The sequence below is a fragment of the Rosa chinensis genome, chromosome 2 (assembly GCF_002994745.2).
Source record: "Rosa chinensis cultivar Old Blush chromosome 2, RchiOBHm-V2, whole genome shotgun sequence".
In the NCBI taxonomy this organism is placed as follows: domain Eukaryota; kingdom Viridiplantae; phylum Streptophyta; class Magnoliopsida; order Rosales; family Rosaceae; genus Rosa; species Rosa chinensis.
The window spans coordinates 13,830,024-13,849,922 of record NC_037089.1 but is presented as its reverse complement, the minus strand read 5'-3'; the positions used below and the strand labels follow the sequence as shown (position 1 = coordinate 13,849,922).

The 19,899-nt window shown below is 36.4% G+C and overlaps 1 protein-coding gene across 9 annotated transcripts; it reads right to left on the bottom strand.

Annotated features, from left to right (window-relative positions):
• Positions 1-15,421: 15,421 nt before the first annotated feature.
• LOC112185816 lies at positions 15,422-19,383 on the bottom strand. 9 transcript variants are annotated; one of them, XM_024324126.2, is made up of 7 exons: positions 19,183-19,383; positions 18,017-18,065; positions 17,427-17,503; positions 16,935-17,132; positions 16,343-16,584; positions 16,146-16,252; positions 15,422-15,940 (listed from the first exon to the last, which is right to left on the bottom strand). In XM_024324126.2, exons 4-7 carry the CDS (start codon positions 17,092-17,094, stop codon positions 15,883-15,885), a joined length of 567 nt encoding a protein of 188 aa, XP_024179894.1. In that variant the 5' UTR covers positions 17,095-17,132; positions 17,427-17,503; positions 18,017-18,065; positions 19,183-19,383; the 3' UTR covers positions 15,422-15,882. The 9 variants fall into 9 exon arrangements, 4 of the variants coding, with proteins under 4 accessions (XP_024179894.1, XP_040371248.1, XP_040371250.1 ...); XM_040515314.1 differs by having other exon boundaries at positions 17,427-17,498; XM_040515316.1 differs by having other exon boundaries at positions 18,017-18,060.
• Between the last annotated feature and the right edge of the window lie 516 nt (positions 19,384-19,899).

Sequence of the window (19,899 nt, the reverse complement as noted above, 5' to 3'; positions counted from 1 at the left end):
AACTTCCTAGCTGAAAATCGAAATTTCCTCGCCATAATATTTTGACAAGGAAAATATTGGAGTCGTCAGTTCCTCATAGTAGGCTGGTCAAGAAAAGTTTCTGCAAGGAAAATACAATTTCCTCGCCAAACTCTTTTACTTAATCTTGTCGATATAAGAAAAGTCTTGTGGGTACAGAGAAATAAAATTAAACAGAGCGAAGTGTATCCTATGGGTGATAAACAAGGAACACTTGGTACAGAGAAATGTTAACTCCGGTGTTGATATGTGTGACTAGAAATAGTTGGATTGTACCACAAGAAATCAGAAATTGGGGAATGTTATGGGTACTAGAGTCCGACATGAAGAATGAAGTATTATCAACCAGTTGACCAATCATGAAATTTCGAGGACTAAATTTATTTAAGGGAGGGGGGGGGGGGGGGTACTGTGAGCCCCGGAAAAATTGTCGAGCTAAGTTGAGATCGTTAATAAAGTAATTTACGATCTCGGTAATTATTAGAGGTGCTTGAGATTTTTTTTTTTAATTTTTCATAAGGTGAAATTCTTGGTTTAAGAATGTGATAATAAAGTACACGACACGACGAGTTCGTGGTAATTTTCAGGAAAGTTTTGGGACACCGGAAGTATTTATTATGAATTTTTGAAGTTTGAGAAATATGGAAATTCATTCAAATAAAAAGAAATTATCCTGGTGCGATCTTGGCCGTTAGATTACCATCGCTTGATCAGCACCGTTCGTCTGGAATGAAACTGAGGCTATAAATAGCCTTTAGATCGAATCAGCGACCCAGATCTTTCCAGAAACTATCAGAGCTCGTCTTTCCAGAAACGATCAGAGCTCTCGACCCGTTTCTACTCCTCGATGACCCGAACCCACGACCCGGACATAACTCCTCTGCCCGGCCACTTCTCCGTGGCAGACCACCGGCATTCTCCTCGTCTCGTCATTGCCGACGTGCCTATGGTGATGGATCATCCATGCACGGTTCGTGAAGGGAGATTCGAAGCTCAGAAGGTGCGAAGCTCTTCCGGCAATTTCTGACTTTCCAACGACTCCGGCCACCGTCTGGGTTGTCTAAGGTACGAAACGAAATCCTCTCGATAATTTCTACGTCTGTGTATAATTAGTTTTCGATTTTGGTTGGGTTTGGTGGACTGATGTTTTGGGTGCCTTCGGACTCGTTGGCGTTGGCGTGCACAGCGGCGAATTTTAGAACGGCTGGGCTTGTTTTTTCTGATGGTTCTCGTCCTAGAACACTAATCAGTGCTTGGTCCAGTCAGTGGCGGAACCAGGATCTAAGCCTTGGGGGGGGGGGGGGGGGGGGGTGGCGGGGTCCGAGACTTAAAGGTTAAAAAAAAAAAAAAAAAAAAAAAGGGTACCTGCTCCATACTCTAAAATCAAAAATTAACCAACAAATTTAATCGATCATTGATCAATAAGACCAAAATATAATCAAGAAAAATTATGATAGTTTTTATGATAGTTATATCTATAAAAATAAAATTCTAATGAAATTATATAGATTTGTTTGCTTGAATTGCAAAAAAAAATAAGGATTAAGAGAACCATCTCACCATCGCAATGGAGTAAATAGAAAAGATTTGCCTAAATGGCTGAAAGAAAAAGCCTATTTGGAATAATAAAAATTAATTATTTTAACTTTTGTTTCTTTTATTACACAACTTATTTAAACCAATTAAATCAGATTAGTACTTAATACTGTTTATTAATGTTTAGATTAAAAAAGAGATAACACTTATTATATTAATATTTTCTTTCCATACATATATACACTATCACGTGGGTGGAGATTGGTGGGGAGGGGTCCACTTCACTATATAATAGATTATTCAACTAATTCTTGTAAAAGTAAAATTGGTATTGGAATTAGTCTACTCATTTCATTTCATTTCATAGCCCCTTTATATAGGGAGAGAATTACAACGGAAATATCAATTACAATGATGACATTAACTATTGATTGGTCCTTGATCCATGCTGATTGATGGTGATTGCTAATTACTTGATTCCCTCTCCATCAATCACTTTGACGAAGGCACATAATGTGTTTTTCTTTTAACACTCCCCCTTGTGCCAAGTCAAAGATGAAATGGTGCATGAGTTGTTGCCACACTAAAAACCTTGCCAAGTAACAATAAAAACCCTGTGGAACAAAAAATACACCTTGGTTGAAGGAAAAGAGCAAAACGCACCTTTTACATTTGAGGATGACATGTGTGTGTTAGACTCCTCCTAACGTCTACACCTCCCCCTGATCCTTACATTAATCAAGGGAGCTTGGAAAGTCTTCACATTCCTATGCTTTTCACATGTTTCTTAAATATGGCCTTAGGCAATGATTTGGTGAACAAATCTCTTAAATATGGCCTTAGGCAATGATTTGGTGAACAAATCTGCCACATTCTCCTCAGACCTTACTTGATTCACTTGAATCTTGAGGAGCGCCTGTTGTTGCTGATTGTAAAAAAACTTTGGTGATATGTGTTTTGTATTATCACCCTTGATATACCCTAGCTTCATTTGTTCGATGTAAGCTGCATTCTCTTTATTAATGCAAGTAGGCTCTTCAGTGGTAGAACTCAAACCACTAGTCCCTCGAATATGTGTGATGATAGCTCTTAACCATACACACTCACGAACCGCCTCATGTAGAGTAATGATTTCTGAGTGGTTCGAGGAGGTAGCCACAAGGGTTTGCTTGGTTGATCACCAAGATATCGTCATGTTCCCACTGGTAAATACATAACCAGTTTGGAAACGACCTTTATGTCGGTCAGAGAGATACCCAGTACAGCAAAACCAACAAAAACGTCATTTGGCGTTTCGGTGTAGTGAGCGGCGCTTTCGCCATCAACATTTCCTATAGGGATTGTAGTTCCATCTGCGGTCCCCCTTGTCTCTCTGTAGGGAAAGAATAGTCCCAAGTCAATGGTTCCTTTTAGGTATCGAAAATGTTCTTGATACCATTCCAGTGACGCTGCGTTGGCGCTGAGCTAAATCTAGCTAACAAGTTCACTGAGAATGCAATGTCTGGTCGAGTACATTGAGCTAAGTACAACAATGCACCTATTGCACTTAGATAGGGAATTTCAGCTCCCAACACCTCTTCGTCATCTTCCTTTGGACGAAATGGATCTTTCCTTGCATCTAAGCTTCGACCGATCATGGGAGTGCTAGCAGGATGAGCTTTGTCCATGTTATATCGCTTGACTTTTGGACATACGCAGAATGGTGGATTAGTATTCCACAAACTCGGTGTTCTAGTTCAAGACCTAGATAGAATCGAGTTTTCCCAAGATCCTTCATCTCAAATTCGGATTTCAAGTATCTCGCGGTTTCTCTTATTTCATCAAGAGTACCTATTATGTTCATATCATCGACATATACAGCTACAATTGCAAATCCGGAACTTGTTTTCTTTATGAATACGTAGGGGCAAACTTCATCGTTCTTATATCCCTTCCCAATCAAGTAGTCACTTAGACGGGTCTACCACATCCGCCAGGATAATTTCACTCCGTAAAGTGAGCGTTTCAACTTAATTGCAAACGCACTCCGTGGTTTAGAGTCACTTGACTTGGGTAATGAAAGGCCATCAGGCACTTTCATATATATAGTAGTAACCACATCTCTGAATCTAGATCCCCATAGAGATATGTAGTAACCACTTCCATGAGCTTCATTTCGAGTCCTTCGGAAATTACTAAGCTAACTAAGTAGCGGAACGTTATAACGTCCATTACGGGAGAGTATGTCTCCTTGTAGTCAATTCCAGGGCGTTGTGAGAAACCTTGCCCCACAAGGCGAGCCTTGTACCTCAGGACTTCATTCTTCTCATTACGCTTTCTAACAAAGACCCATTTATGTCCTACAGGCTTTACACTTGGTGGGGTTAGCACTAACGGACCAAATACCTGTCTCTTTGTCAGAAAATCTAATTCTGCCTGGATTGCTTCTTTCTATTTAGGCCAATCTGCTCTTTGTTGACATTCTGCAACAGAGCGTGGTTCGATATTATCGTGCTCTATGATTTCTTGAGCAACAATATATGCAAATACATCATCAATGTGTATGGAAGATCTTTCTATCAACTCATAATCCATTGAGATTTCTTTGTTCTCTGGAATCATTTTAAACATTGGAGCGTCCTCCAGTATTGATTCATGGACATAACTATAATCAGAGACAATCTCATGAGAGGGATTCTATACATTGATGATTGGTCTGTGCCTTACTCGCCCTCTTCTTCCTTGGGTGAGTGTCAATAGAACCAAGTGGCCTCCCCCTCTTCCTTTGGGGAGCCACGGCCTCAACCACACCTCCACTAAGTGTGGTTGCAGTGCCTCTATCTGCAGCACCGTGCCCCTTGTTGGGGACTTCTAAACTTGCAGGCACATTTGCAGTTGGTATATGTGATCTCGTCACTTTTGCGATATCGGTAAACGCATCAGGTATCGAATCTGCTACGTTCTGAAGATCGATTATTCTTTTCACTTCACTTTCACATTGTGAAGTGCGGGGATCAAAGTGACACAGAGTGGGGACAAACCACGACAATTCCTGTCATTCCCTTGGAAAATCCTTTTTCCTATCTCCCCGTAATGATGGGAAGACTGTCTCATCAAAGTGACAGTCCACAAATCTAGCGGTAAAGAGATCGCCTGTCAAGGGTTTCAAATAGCGGATAGTTGTTGGGGATTCGTATCTAACATACGATTCTGAGGACCTATTTTGGTGCGCTGTGGGGGCGCAATAAGCACATATATTGCTCAACCAAATATGCGTAAGTGTGAAATGTCAAGCTCATATCTAGTTACCAACTGGTACACAGAAAATGGTTGGCTAGCTGTGGGTCTGAAAAGTAAAACTGCGTGCAATAGTGCATAACCCCATGCAGATATAGGCAGGTTGGTGCGCATAACCAATGCCCTAGCCACCATTTGTAGCCTTTTGATGGTGGCTTCTGCGAGACCATTTTGTGTATGCACATGGGGTACAGCATGCTCTACATTGATCCCGATAGACATGCAATAATCATCAAATGCTTTTGATGTCAACTCTAGCGTTATCAAGCCTTATAGACTTGATAAGGTGATCAGGGTGGTGAGCCCTTAAACGTATAATCTGTGCTAGGAGTTTTACAGCATTTCTTGTGTACAATAAAGCAACATGTGACCAATGTGTCGAAGCATCCACCAGAACCATAAAGTACTTGAATGGTCCGCATTCTGGATGGATAGGTCCACAGATATCTCTTTGTATCATTTGTAAGAATGGAATGTTTTGTTTTGTATCTTTAGCATAGGAAGGTCTCGTTCCTGTTTTTGCTAAAGAGCAAACTTTACAAAACGAGTTATTTGCCTTTGAAATAGTCAATGAGGCATAATGGGAGGGAGGTAGTGCTTCTGGTACTTCAGAAGGCAATGACTGCATTTGAGCAGTACTAGGACCGACACCTTGCAGTGTGGCGGATTTTTGTCCCTTTTTATTTTTCACTTGAAAGAAGGGATGTCCATATGAGTTATTTAAAATACGGATCATCATGTCACGACCGGGGTGCCCTAGGCGGTCATGTCAAAGCCTGTATGAGTCAATGTCCCACATTTCATTGTTGGTGACAGCATAGGATTCAATGATCCAAATCATAGTGAGGTATAGTCCACTAGATCGACTCATAAGTTTCTCAAAAATGCGTTTCCTTCCACATTTATTAGAGGTAATATAAATGTATTCAAGTCCATTCTCACAGTATGTTTTTACATGATAACTGTTGGCACGAATATCTTTGAAACTTTAACAAGGTTCGATTAGCTCTTGGTGCATATAGAGCATCTGTGACTTTAAATATATCTCATATTCTTTAGAGTATTTCTATTTTAGTAGAATGATAATCTTTTCATTCTAATAATTTTTTTTCTCTAGATGTATTGCTTTACATCTTTATAGTGCAATTTCGAACCATGTAAATATGTGTAGTAAATAAATTTGAATAAATTCAGTGCTTCAGAATAAAATTCAAAATTTATTAATAAGCCAACGATAATCAAATCAAGGTCTTTGTTCAGAAATCTAATTCATCAAACCATTCTTTAAGACCAAATAATAGTCTAATTAAAAATGAGGCATTATGACTTCATAACTGTCTTTGGAAAATAGATAAAGCAGGTCAGTCAAAAACTAGTGCATCCATTGACTGAGCAAGTTCCTTGTTGCCATTGAGGTCTGCAATTGTGAGGTTGACATATGGGTCATGGCCTCTTTCTTCCATATAGTGAGTTTCTTGTTCTTTAGACTCCCTATATCTCTTGTAAGTGGCTGCAACTATGTTGCTTGCTTGGTAGTTCTTGTACCAATGCCCAATGACTCCACACCTATAGCATGGTTCATTGCCAACTCTATCCTGTTTGACTGAAGAGTTCTTAGGTGCCTTTTTGCACCTTGTTTCCACCACCTCTACGTCCTTTTCCACATGGTGCATTGTTGCCACGTGGGTAGGGATCAGCACGTCCAATCCCCTTTGCATTGGAGTTCTTTCCACCTTTCATTTTTCCATAATTAGCCTCAGGAATTTTCTTTGTCCCAGTAGGCCTAGCATTGTTGTTCAAGCGAACCTCATTATGTCTCTCAGCGACTTGCAGTAGATTTATCAACTTATTGAAGGTTGTGATTCTTTTGTTGTCATACTCCAACTTATACTGGTTCGTTAGTATAAACGCTGAAGTAGGAAAGATGGTAAGAGTCTTGTAGATCATATCATCTTCTATGATTTCCCTTCCACATAAATTGAGACGTGCCTTTAAGCGCAACATGTCCTTGTTGAAGTCATTGATCTTTTTATAGTCAAACAAGCAGGTTCCATTCCACTGAATAGCCAATTCTGGAAGCAAAGTGTCATGAATGTTCCCAAAATGTCCCTTAAGGGCATCCCACAGTTCTTTGGGTGTCTTCAACTGAAGGTACTCCCAGCGTAGGCTAGGATCAATATGTCGCCTCATAAACATTAAGGCATTTGCTTTCACCTTATTAGATAGTTCATCATCTTTGGGGTCGATAATGGTGGCAGTGTAGTCTTTTGCCACAAAGGCAGTTTCTACATCAGAAACCCAACGATGGTACTCAAGTCCTTCTGAGTCCAAGACGTCAAATTCAGGTCGAGTTGGATCAGCTATCTACATAAACAAGAGGGAAGATATAAATTACGTAGTCATAAAGACATCCACGTGAATTATTTTCCAAAAATATGAATTAGATTTCAAGACCAAGATTCGAAATGGTCACATTTTTTTTCCGATGCTATGTGAAATAACTTTATCACAGTAAATGTGTATTTATAATGCGCATGAACTTTCATTATCATGGCAAAACGCAATTATTTGTATAGCATTCTAAACAAGTAATAATCATAGCACGTAATAAATAATAAAAAAAAACATAGCATATATTAAAATAATTTACATGGCATGCTCAAATTTCACAAATATATACCAAAATATATGTTACACATAATAATAGTAATAATATAGCATGTGTAAAATAAAATATAAACAATAGTATAATTAAAGGCATGCTTAGGAATAATTATATAAGAGTAAATAAAATTCACAAAACATGCTCACAATTGCATAAATAATAGATAACAAGATATATATGGCATGTCCAAAACAAAGTATAAACTATAGCATAATTAAAACATGCTTAAACATAATTATGTAAAACATAAATAACAAGACATGCTTTAAGAGGATCAATATTATCTAATGAAACATGCTCAAAAGTTCATGATAAAAACATAAACATTAAAATACAAAGCATACTCAAGAAAATAAATAATTAAATATACCATCGTATGAAAATAAATAAATTAAAGAGAACATACTTGGTTTCGAAAAAATAAAACAATCCTAGCGCACGCACGTGTTGATGCAGGCGTGCGTAGCGATGTTTTCGGACTTAGGAAAAAAAACTGGGTTGCTTTCTCTTTTTTCAGCAATGGGCCACAAGGCTTTTTTTCTTTTCTTTTTCTTTCTAGGCCGCAAGGCCTTTTTTTTTTTTTTTTTGCAAAGGTGGGCGGTAGGGCCTTTTTTCTTTTGGGCCGGCTCTTTACTTTGGGCCAGATCCCCCTCTTTTTCTTTTCTATTTTTCTTCTTTTGTTTTTTTTTCTTCTCTCTCTCTCTCTCTCTCTCTCTCTCTCTCTCTCTCTCTCTCTCTCTCTCTCTCTCTCTCTTCTTCGCGTCTTCTGGTTCTGTTTTTTTTTTTTTTTCTTAATAGCAAAAGCTGCTGCGTCATGGCCTGTACGGTGTGTTGGGTCGAGAGAAAAAAAAAAAAAAAACTTGCTGGTCGGAGTGTGAGAAGCAAGTGCAGATCAGATCGCCGAAAAAACCGGCTGGTCGTCTGAAGATGAATGCCGGTGATCTGGGCAGGTAGCTGAAGGTTGCCGAAATTCGATTTGGAGCAGATTCAATCGTTAAGGTCGAGATCGAGATCGGGTTTGGTTCTGCAGGCGGGTCGAGGCTGCAGGTGAGGCTCAGGTATAGTGCTCGGTGTAAGGGAGGCGGTGCTGTAGGCCCATGTGGACTGGGTGCGCAGGGCAGAGGCTGCGTTGGGGCAGTGGGCTGTGCGCGCAGAGGGAAGATGAGCAGGCGGGGCAGCGCGGATCTGCGTGGCTGTGCGGGAAGTAGCTCAGGCTGATGGGGTTTGCTGGCAATGAGCTGCTGTGTGTGGGCACGGGGTGAGGACATGCAAGCAAAAGGCCGGTGGGGTTTGCCGACGGAGAGAGAAAAAAAAAACTTTTTTCTTTTGAAACTTGGGTTTTTTTTTGTTCGACAGAAAGAAACTAGAATATTAGAATTTTTTTCTTGGCTATTTGCTCTAGGCGTGCTGATAACGTGTAAAAGTAAAATTGGGATTAGAATTGGTCTACTCATTTCATTTCATAGCCCCTTTATATAGGGAGAGAATTACAACGGAAATATCAATTACAATGATGACATTAACTACTGATTGGTCCTTGATCCATGCTGATTGATGGTGATTGCTAATTACTTGATTCCCTCTCCGTCAATCACTTTGACGAAGGCACATAATGTGTTTTTCCTTTAACAATTCTATAATATTTTACATATTAATTTACCATATGTGAAAAAGCTTTGGGGGGGTCCGGACCCCGTCAGATCGAATGACTGTTCCGCCCCTGGGTCCAGTTAATCTCACGATTTGGGCAGTGGAAGAGTAGCCAAGTTTTTGATTTCTGGTTAGGATGGTTGTACTCAGAGATTGTGTTTGAAATCGAAGGTAAATTGAAGTACTGCTTGGCTTTCATTTAGTATTAAGGTCAGTTGGGTTATGTTTGGAAATTCTGAGGATCATGAGAGTGTTTGAAATTTTGGTTGTTCATGATTCATGTTATGAGATTGAGGAATTGGACTTGGTTTCAATCTTGGATAACTAGTTATAACATGCAGAATTGAGAAATTGAGTTGTTATGATTTTGAGAAGCATAGTTGATGTACTGTACTACTGATGGAATGGAACCAAGTAAATTGGTGTTGAAATAGGCAACGAAGCAACAGTAAGAAGAAAATAAGGTTTTTAGGTGCCCTTAGTAATTTGGGTACACCTAATACAAATTGAAATTAAGTCGGCATTGGAAATTATTTCGTTATAGTGCGTAGTTGTCCAATATTTCAATTTCACGTAATATGTTATTATCAAAATAGTGGTTATTGGTCAAATGTTGGTCAAAGTTGGTCAATTCCTGGTCAAACTGGGGAAAACTGGTCGGGTGACTAAATCGACAAACTTTGCGTCTTTATTTCCTTAAGGAAGGTCACTTATATTATTATGGGTTAAATACTATTTACTCCCTGAACTTTAATGATGCGGCTGAAATAGCCTCACAATTTAACCTTGCAAAATGTTGTTGTCAATATCGGATAAGCAGGGATCGTTCAGTCCGGGGATTGTAGGGTACACCAACACTAAAAGGTCAGTTAATGAATAAAAGAATAAAATGGGGGGTTTTGAGGGTTTATAGTCTACTTAAAATAAAAACAAAACAAATAAAATTATCTACAATGATCGACTTCCGTAACCTAGACCACTACCACTCGAAAATTACTAAGTGTAAAAACAGAAAATCATTTTCAACATGCTACAAAAACGTGCCCATCTTAAATGCCTAGATAAGAGTCCAAATGAAAAGCCTTAGCGGATCAATCCATTTATCTAATTCGTTCTAAAGTGGGCTTGGATCAGAAAAGTCCTTACCAAGCCCAATACTACTAATTTTTGAAAACACTTAGCGTAATTCTCTTAACTAGTAGTATTATCTAACCTTAGAATCAACTCACATGTGCAAATTAACCATTACACATAGAATTTAACATGTAATTTCCAGAATCGTTTAACCATTGAAACATGATTTTTACCACTTTTTAGAACTAATTGCTACTTGTTTAACTTAGCCCCTTAACAAATAACAATTACTCTTGGCAAATGAAGCAAACACACAAGAACTCTCACCTTTATTCTAGCATGCAAACTTATCAATCTAACTCTGAAAATTACCTAAACACATAAAAGGGCACAAGATTGTAATATGCATCATCAAAGAATTCTCAAAATTAACTTAATAATAAACTAAAAATCTCAAAAATATTAATAAAAATATTCTGAAAATCTCATGTCTCCAATTACACAACTCACAAATCCAAACACACAAAACCGAAACAAAGATTGTAAGTAGAGTCATAGTTACACTTTGAAGCTTTCCTTAGCGGTTTGGCAACAAGGTGATGAACTCGTCTCTGCTATGGTGGTGGAGCGTCCTTGACTTAGCGCCTAAGAACTTCTTGGATTGATGGAAGGATGGTGGTCACGGTTTTGTAGGTGATGGAAGTTTGAGGAGTGAATTGGGCAGAACTATGGAATAGTTTTTAGCTAGGAAATGATAGGTCAGGAAGTGATGCTCTTAGTGTTGAGAATGGCTGCTATTTATCGTGGAATTCTCCTATCTTATGATGTAATCATGGCCATTCATCTTGAGGTGATTTCTCCTCCAAATTTCCTTGATTTTCTCTTGACAAAGTCATGAATTTTCTGATCTCTTTTTCCCTTAATGGCTCATTGTATATGCCTTGAATAGTGACCAGATACATCCCTTATTCCTCTCCTTTGAATTGCACTAATTTCTTCTAAGAATTGTGCACACAATAAACTCCTACAATCAAGAAAAAGCAGAATTTAATTAGAGTTTATAATCAATAAGAAATAAGATAATTAGGAATAAATATTGATTAAAAACAATCCATTTTATCTCCTCGAATTCTTCCTGATTAATCCTTCAATTTTTCTTGATTTCATCACTCAAGAGTTTTTAATGGGATGGACTCTCTTTAAAACAAGAAAATCAGAAATTGGAAAGTTTAAAAGAAGAAAGTTCCCAAAAACAAAATAGGAAATATTTCCTAAAATGAAAGAGGAAAGTTTCTAAAATAACTCATCCTTCATTTACACTCATTTATGCTTTTTTTTACCTCTTTTCACCATTTTCGACCATGAAGTAGCTAAAAACATAAACTATATTATAATTATTAATTTTAAGAAAATAACGTAGCCAAATGAGGAAAAATATATATTAAAAACGTCACACTTTGTGCTCCTATCAAATTCCCCCACACTTAGCTTTCGCTAATCCCGTAGCAAAATCAAAACAAAAGACTCAACAAAAACAAACAAGTCACTACTAGACTTTACACAAGTGACACACAAACACTATATTACCCTTAACATTTGTCTCATAAATCCTTACTCTCATGGCATCAAAATTAGCACTTAATCAAGAATCAATATTTAGATATTCGAGAGTTAATTGAAGCATATAATCCACATATAAATAAGTAGGACTTGGGTGTAACAATGGTGATGGGTGGAGCTCAGCATGTTCCAAACAAGTATGATTCATATCCTCACAAGGTATATCCACTATTTCTTCACTCGGATCAAGGCAATGCTTAAAAGCTTATAATCACTCAATCATATGTGAGAGAAAATATTTTGAGGCAATCAAATAGCTCACATATATAAGAAATGAAAAGCACTTTGTGAATATAGCTTTTCAAGATCTCATGAAAGATATCAACTACTTGCACGAATGGACCCAAGCCATAGGTTCAACTCTTATAACTCATCTCCACAGATCAAAGGCTGTCCCATCTTAAGGATCAAAAAGGACTTTAAAGGGTTGAAATGGGCTAAGGCTCAAGGTTTTAAGAAATAAAGATTAAGGAATGTCAAAGTATCCTAAAAACCTAGTAGAGCTTTTGTTGATGTAGAGAGACTTCTAGAAATCCACCAAGGCATACAGATAGTCATAACCCCCATAGAGGCAAAATAAAAGGGCCTAGTGTCTTCATGTTGGGCACAAATTTCATTCTAAACTTCCTTTGAACTCTCGTGAACCGGACAAAAACCAATTTTTCCTGTAGTGGGCCTTCAATTCAAAACAAACTCCAAGCTCACCAAGTATGGGGGACTAAAATTCATATGCATATATTTTTATTTTTTATTTTTTATTTTTCTAGCCGTACACATTTTTTCTTTCTTTTTCATGGCTTTCACATTTTTTTTTTCTTATGGACAAGTCTACCCCCACACTTGAACTTTCACCTCTTCTCAATCTTCATCCTTGCCACCAAATCCATGTAGTAAGTCTCAAAAAATAGCTCCACTAAGTTTTTAGAACAAAGGGTAGGATTGTAACTATACTAAGGTTAAGGGTTAAGGATTTTAAGGGTGATGAAAGAAAATGCTCAATGTAGGCTCAAAGTGGTTTATCTAAGGGGGTCTCACGACGGACACAAATATGGACACAGGTAAATTTGTCTATGGTGGTGATTCTTATGGTACCTCTATCATTTCCAGAATCAGGGACATGTATTGATTAAAGTCTCAACAAGCACAAGAGTGAATTCTAGCATTCTCTAGTCCATCAAACTTAATCTATGGCAAGCAATCAATCAAATGAAAGATAATGAGATCATCAAAACATCGCCAAGAAAATAAGAATATATTTTATCATTTATCACTCCAAGAAAAAGGGACATGGCTCAAATATCTCACATGGGCTTTATGAATCAAAACTCATCCTAACATGCTCATAAACTGTACCAAGGTTACGAAATCCATATCCACTACACATGCATATGCTTTTCATGTATCTCAATTAACCAAAGAATAACATTTAACATCATCTCAATATTGTGATCCTCTTTTAGCCATAATTTCAGAGATATTGAATCATCCTAGACAGTTAAGGGCATCCTAAGACTCAAAACAAAACAAAAGACTACGACTGAAGCCAAAAAGGTTTTGGACTAGGGTTATTTACTTTCTCCTTTCGATAACTCCTTTGGAACATGACCAGGTGAAGAGGGGACCGATTTTGGCGGAGCTCAGCTCACTTGATTAACAGGGGACGAGACCCTTTGTCAGCACTTCTTGGATCCAAACTAGACCTTAGACATCACATCCCATCAGATGCGCCTATGATGAAGAAAGTATTTCACCCAAAAATCATTTTGACTCAATAAATGAAAGAAACGAAAATTTTTTTTAATTTTTGACATTTTTCGATTTTTTTGTATTTTCAATATATATGACTTAAGACAAAAATATAAATCCCTTCCTCCACCATCCCTTTCAACTCCTTACATCATTGTGAAAAAGAACAAAGGCCTCATATTATGATTTTGAGCCTTCAACATACACAAACTCCTAATTCGCAAACAAAGAATCATGTCCAACACTTTTTTTCCTTCTCTTGCCGTTTCTTTTTACCAAGCCTAATACTACTAATTTTCAAAAACACTTAGCGTAATTCTCTTAACTAGTAGTATTATCTAACCCTCGAATCAACTCACATGTGCAAATTAACCATTTCACATAGAATTTAACATGCAATTTCCAGAATCGTTTAACCATTGAAACATGATTTTTACCACTTTTTAGAACTAATTGCTACTTGTTTAACTTAGCGCCTTAACAAATAACAATTACTCTTGGCAAATGAAGCAAACACACAAGAACTCTCACCTTTATTCTAGCATGCAAACTTATCAATCTAACTCTGAAAATTACCTAAACACATAAAAGGGCACAAGATTGTAATATGCATCATCAAAGAATTCTCAAAATTAACTTAATAATAAACTAAAAATCTCAAAAATATTAATAAAAATATTCTGAAAATCTCATGTCTCCAATTACACAACTCACAAATCCAAACACACAAAACCGAAACAAAGATTGTAAGTAGAGTCATAGTTACACTTTGAAGCTTTTCTTAGCGGCTTGGCAACAAGGTGATGAACTCGTCTCTGCTATCACTACAACAAAAAACCTCATTTGCGAGGAACAAATTCCTCGCTAAAAACAGACATTTCGTCGCGGAAGTTCTTCCGTGAGGAAATTCTTTTCGTCTTCAATTTGTCGGAGAATGCTCGTCAAGAAAAGCTTCAGCGACGAAAAAACAATGTCCTCGTTAAACCCTTTTCGTGATGAAATTAATTTGTCTCGCTGTTATCTATTGCGACAATTTCTTTCCTCACTCAAACCTATACTTCTTTCTCGTTAAAAAAGTTCAACGATTAGAAAATAGTCGTTAAATATATTTTCCGACATACTGGATTTCATCGCAAAATTAATTATTTCCTCGCCAATGATAACTAAAATTAAAAAATGTAAATAAATAAAATATTTAAACTACTTTTTCTGCGACGAATTTTCGTCGTTATAAGCTTTGGGTGAGGAAGTTTTTTCTCGCTGTAAACTGTTTTCAGCGAGGATATTTTGTTTCATTGTACCATGTATTCTTTCAGCGAGTAAAAGTTTTCTCGTTAAAGATACTTAATAACGAGGAATATGTTTTCCGTCGGCGTTGGAACTACAGTTTTTTGGATGAAAATACTTTCGTCGTTATAAATAGCTTTGGGCGACCAAGTTTTTCCTCGCTATAAACTGTTTTCAGTGAGAAAATTTTGTTTCATCGTAAAATGTATCTTTTCAGTGAGAAAAGGTTTTCTCGATAAAGATACTCAACAATGAGGAATGTGTTTTTCGTCGGTGTAGGGACTACGGTTTTTGGGACAAAAATATTTTCGTCGTTATAAATAACTTTGGGCGAGGAAGTTTTTCCTCTCTATAAACTTATTTCAGCGAGGAAATTTTGTTTTCATCGTAATATGTATCTTTTTCAAGAAGAAAAAGTTTTCTCGATAAAGATACTCAACGAGGAATGTGTTTTCCGTCAGTGTAGGATCTACAGTCTATACTGAGAAAATTTATTTTTGTTGCAATTGTCTTCTTATTACGATACGACCTGCCAGCGATACATATTATTTTATTCTAAAAAGAGGATTCTTATTGAAAACTTGTTAAACAATAAACAAAATAATAATTCATAATGTTGTCTACCATAACTACAAATTGGAATAGTCTAAAGTCAATACTGAACTAAAAATAATCCAAAAATCAATGAACTTGTTTAACTGATACTAAATCCTAGATACGCATAACTAACTTGATGCTTGTTGGATCATAAAGATGCCATGAACTGCTCAAACTTTTGCCTTGCTCCTGCAATTCTTGGATCAGCACGTTTTGTGCATCAATCTTTTCTTGTTGAGCCTTTATAGTATCTTGGGTCTCTTCATGTTTATCTTCTAACTCTTTATTCTTCTCAGACATTTCATCTATTGACGATCGAGAAGTGCTAGATGGTGGAGGTCTAGGGACAAAACCACAACCCTTGATGTAGCCTGATTTTACTCCAAGAACCTTTGCACATATTTCATCATCATTCATGGTTCGAGTCCCATCAAGAAGGGTTGTCTCAGTTCGCATCTTAACCATTTGATCCTGCAAATAAAAGAAAATACATTTAAGTGTGTATGCTTAGTTCCTAGTAAATTAAAATAATCTCTTGTAATCTATATATAGGTATATTCATCATCTTAATCTATGTAATCATTTTTTATATAAATACATATCTACGTATGAATATGCATATATAGTTATACATCTATAATTCAATTTATATTATATACATTAATAGGTCACTTACCCATAATTCTTTCGCTCCCAAGTCCCAACCCTTTTTAATGCTTTTGTACTCCATTTCAAAGTGTTCAATTGCTCCCAAGGTAGAGACATGTCAATGTTGTACTTAGTCTGCATATAAATAATTTAATGTTAGCCAAAATACTTTACTATAATTATATAATAAAATAAGAAAAATATTTAGGAAAAAAAATCACTCACAATTATTCTTTTGATCAAACTTGTCCTATCTTCTGGTTTTACTTCCTTCCATTTTTTCACATTCAGAGGTGCATGGTTCCGAATGGTGAATCCAATTTCATTAGCAAACATTTCTGCATATGGACCTGTGGGTCTGCCATTTTCTTTCTTGAAAGTCACAGGTATTTTAGTACTAAGCTGCTCATGCACCTTATCAGCATTTAAACCTCTTGTCTTTCCACGCATTTCTTTTTCTGGACCTTCTGTTAAAAATTTAATTAGTGATATACATGTATAATTAATAAATTTTAAATACAACAATGCAACACAATGAGTGCCTGTAGTAAATCCTTGGATATCGACTGATGTCCTAGCATCATTCAACCCTTCAATATATTGTAGCATTTATTGATGGCTGGTTAATAGTTTGGCACTGAATATGTGCATTCATTGAGTCACCTGTTATAATCAATGTAATTTTAACTTATGATTTCTAGTTTTTTTTTTTTTGGGAATCAAGTCATAGGTTGAAATAACTTAAGATTGCAGTAGTTGTTTTAGACCCATAAAAAATATATATAACCTAATTCAAAATGGTATGAGTCTAACTTACCAACAGTAGGCCTTTGGATAATGGTACTAGCAATAGCCCCTTGGGTAGTTCTATTAGAGATAGGCATATCACGAACATCAAGTTCATCTTGCAAAGAATTTGGAAGTGAAGGTTCATTTGCTTGTACACATCGCCGTTTGTCACAGTGACACCTATTCATTTAACATGATTTTCCTTCCATTTTATGTACTAGTAAACCTACTCAAGAAAGCGATGAACATGTATAATTCCACACAAGCATGAATAACAGGTCATGAAAGCACAAGAAACATCACTCAATCATAAAAAACAAAAGTCAAAACACTCAGAATTCTCATGATCAAGCAATCAAAATTAAATTTCATCCGGTCACTATCTACGCTAACCTATGCACACGCCGGGAATGTATCTAAGGTTCTTGTGCATAATCAAACTTGTATATATTATCAACACACATACAAATTAGCATAGAGTATATATTATACATATAAAAAATAAGAGAATATAACTCACCTGGTGATGACACTGACTAATTTTGGGGCTCTGTTTTCTATCAACAATTTGAGGATCCAATTGTCATCTAACCTGCACTTTATCCACCAAGTTGTGTTAGAAAGCCTATTTTCCTTCTTCTTTTTTTGAGTAGTGCATGAGATAACCAAAAAGTAGCAAGTAATCTGCTAACTCGATTCCCAGGGTTTCTTTAACTCAATTCTTTACTATAGTATTGTTCTTAACTTGTCTTATTTTACTCTTTATAAATTCTGATCCAGCTTACTCAGTTTAAGTACTTTATTAGCAGACCCAGTTACTCTTCCTCAGCCAACACCTTCTCTACTTATCAATCTAGCTATATATATAAACCCCTAACACATAATACCCAACAACATTAGATATTCCATTATATGGTCATTTAGACATGTATAAACCATCTACAGATCTCCTCCACAATTATATACTATCTCCCTTTATTAAGGATTCCAATTATTAATTTTTTGGCTTTATAGAAGGTTGATATAGATCCTTTCATCAAATAAAGTAACTGATTGTAAGACTAAAATGGAAGCTAAAAAAATTCTGAGTGCACAGAACAAAATGATTACCTTAAGATCTTGAACTTGAGCTAAATTTTGGAAATGCTCCGACTCTTTCCTGCACAAAATGTAATTTAAGGATCAATATGTAATGAATTCTCCACACTTACAACTAGATGTATTCTACATAAGGAATGATCATACAAGATTTCCAGGATTTACATATTATGATACAGAATGATAACACAAGTTTTCTCTTGCTTGTAACATTACACATTTAAAACTAGTCATTGGTTTGAGCCAAATTAAAGAGAACATAATTCTGAGGGGATTTCATGGTAATGTGTTATAAATATCAATTAGCTGCATTTGTGGATCTTAGTATATGGACTGGAGCACCCAATAAATGGGTTATTAACTTATTATGTAGTCCAAGATCTCATTTATGTCAGATAGAAAGGATTTGCTATCAAGATCTCTAACTTCACAAAGAAAAATGTCTTCCATATAAGGATTCCCAATACTTTCTTAGAAAATATTAATAATTACAGGAGAAGACTCCTAGATACAAGAAATATATTTATCAAAAGAAAAATAAGATTACATTTGTTAGTCTGGCCAGGGCATGTGCTTTCTATTTCACATGGAATACAACAATATATGAGCCTTAATCATCTTAATTCAGTTCTGTGGTCTACATTGCCGTGGCAATCATCTGCTAAAGCTAAACTTAGCATTTCACAACAGAAGTTATTTTGGAGTGTCTTGGCACTACCATTTAATATCCATTAACACAAAATTGGGCCATGTATTCATAACGCAAAAAAAAAAAAAAACAACTATATTCTTATAATAATAGTGCAATGGATTGTAACAGAGGTTGCAGCTATAAACTGAAGTTTTGTAAGGAATTAACCAGAAAGATCAAAACTTTTGAAATACCCAGATCACAAAATCACTAGAGAAATCCAAAAGCAATCACAACACTTGTTCGGGTAACCAATTATGCAAAAATTGAGAGAATCCATCCAAAGCAGAACACAATCACATGCTTAAGATACTTGTTCAATTCTATATTATGATCGCAAGAGATCGAGACCCAACAACTCATGAAGATTACATATCTAATAAACCCACAATTGCACAAAACCCATCTGCATCCGTCAATAATTGCAAAGAATTCAATGTTGAAATGTTAAAATTTAACAACTTTTATCATAGGAAAGCAGAATGACCTTGACGGTGTTGTTGGCGGTGGTGGAGGAACCCTCCGTGAGAGATAGTGGTCTGAGAGAGCTTCAAAGATGTGAGATAGAGAGAGGACGCCACAGAGACGCAGTTGAGTAGAGGAGAAAACAAGGAGAGATAGGATTCTGTTCTCCTTAGGGTTTATCTTTATTTTTTTTTTCTTTTGGATTAGCGCCAATTTGTTTTCCTCCCCGCCTTCGGTCATTTAGGTTTTCATTATCCCGCTTCTCTATCTATTTTCTTTTTATCTAATTTTTCTATACTGCCTTCTATAAAAATAAACTATTTAAAAAAATACTAATAATAATAAAAAATATATTTATAAAAATAAAAATGGGTATGAATTTACTCACATATAAGTGATAATTGACTTGAGTACTAGAGGACCCCCGATCTGCATTAAGACAAATATATTTTGAAATTTTGGTGTGGGGTTGAAAAATTTTGAAAATAATTTTAGTAACTCAATAAGGAGATTTTTTTTGTAGGAGGACATATCCTGTTAAGGTGGAGATATCTAGTAGAGGCGGAGATATTTGGTCTGTGGAAGTATCTTGTTAAGGCGGATATATCCAGTCGAGATGGAAATATCCGGTCGAGGAGGATATATCCAGTCGAGGAGGAAATATCCGGTCGAGGCGGATATATCTGGTGGAGGTAGAAATATCTGGTCGAGGCTGATATATCTAATCAAGGAAAAAGTT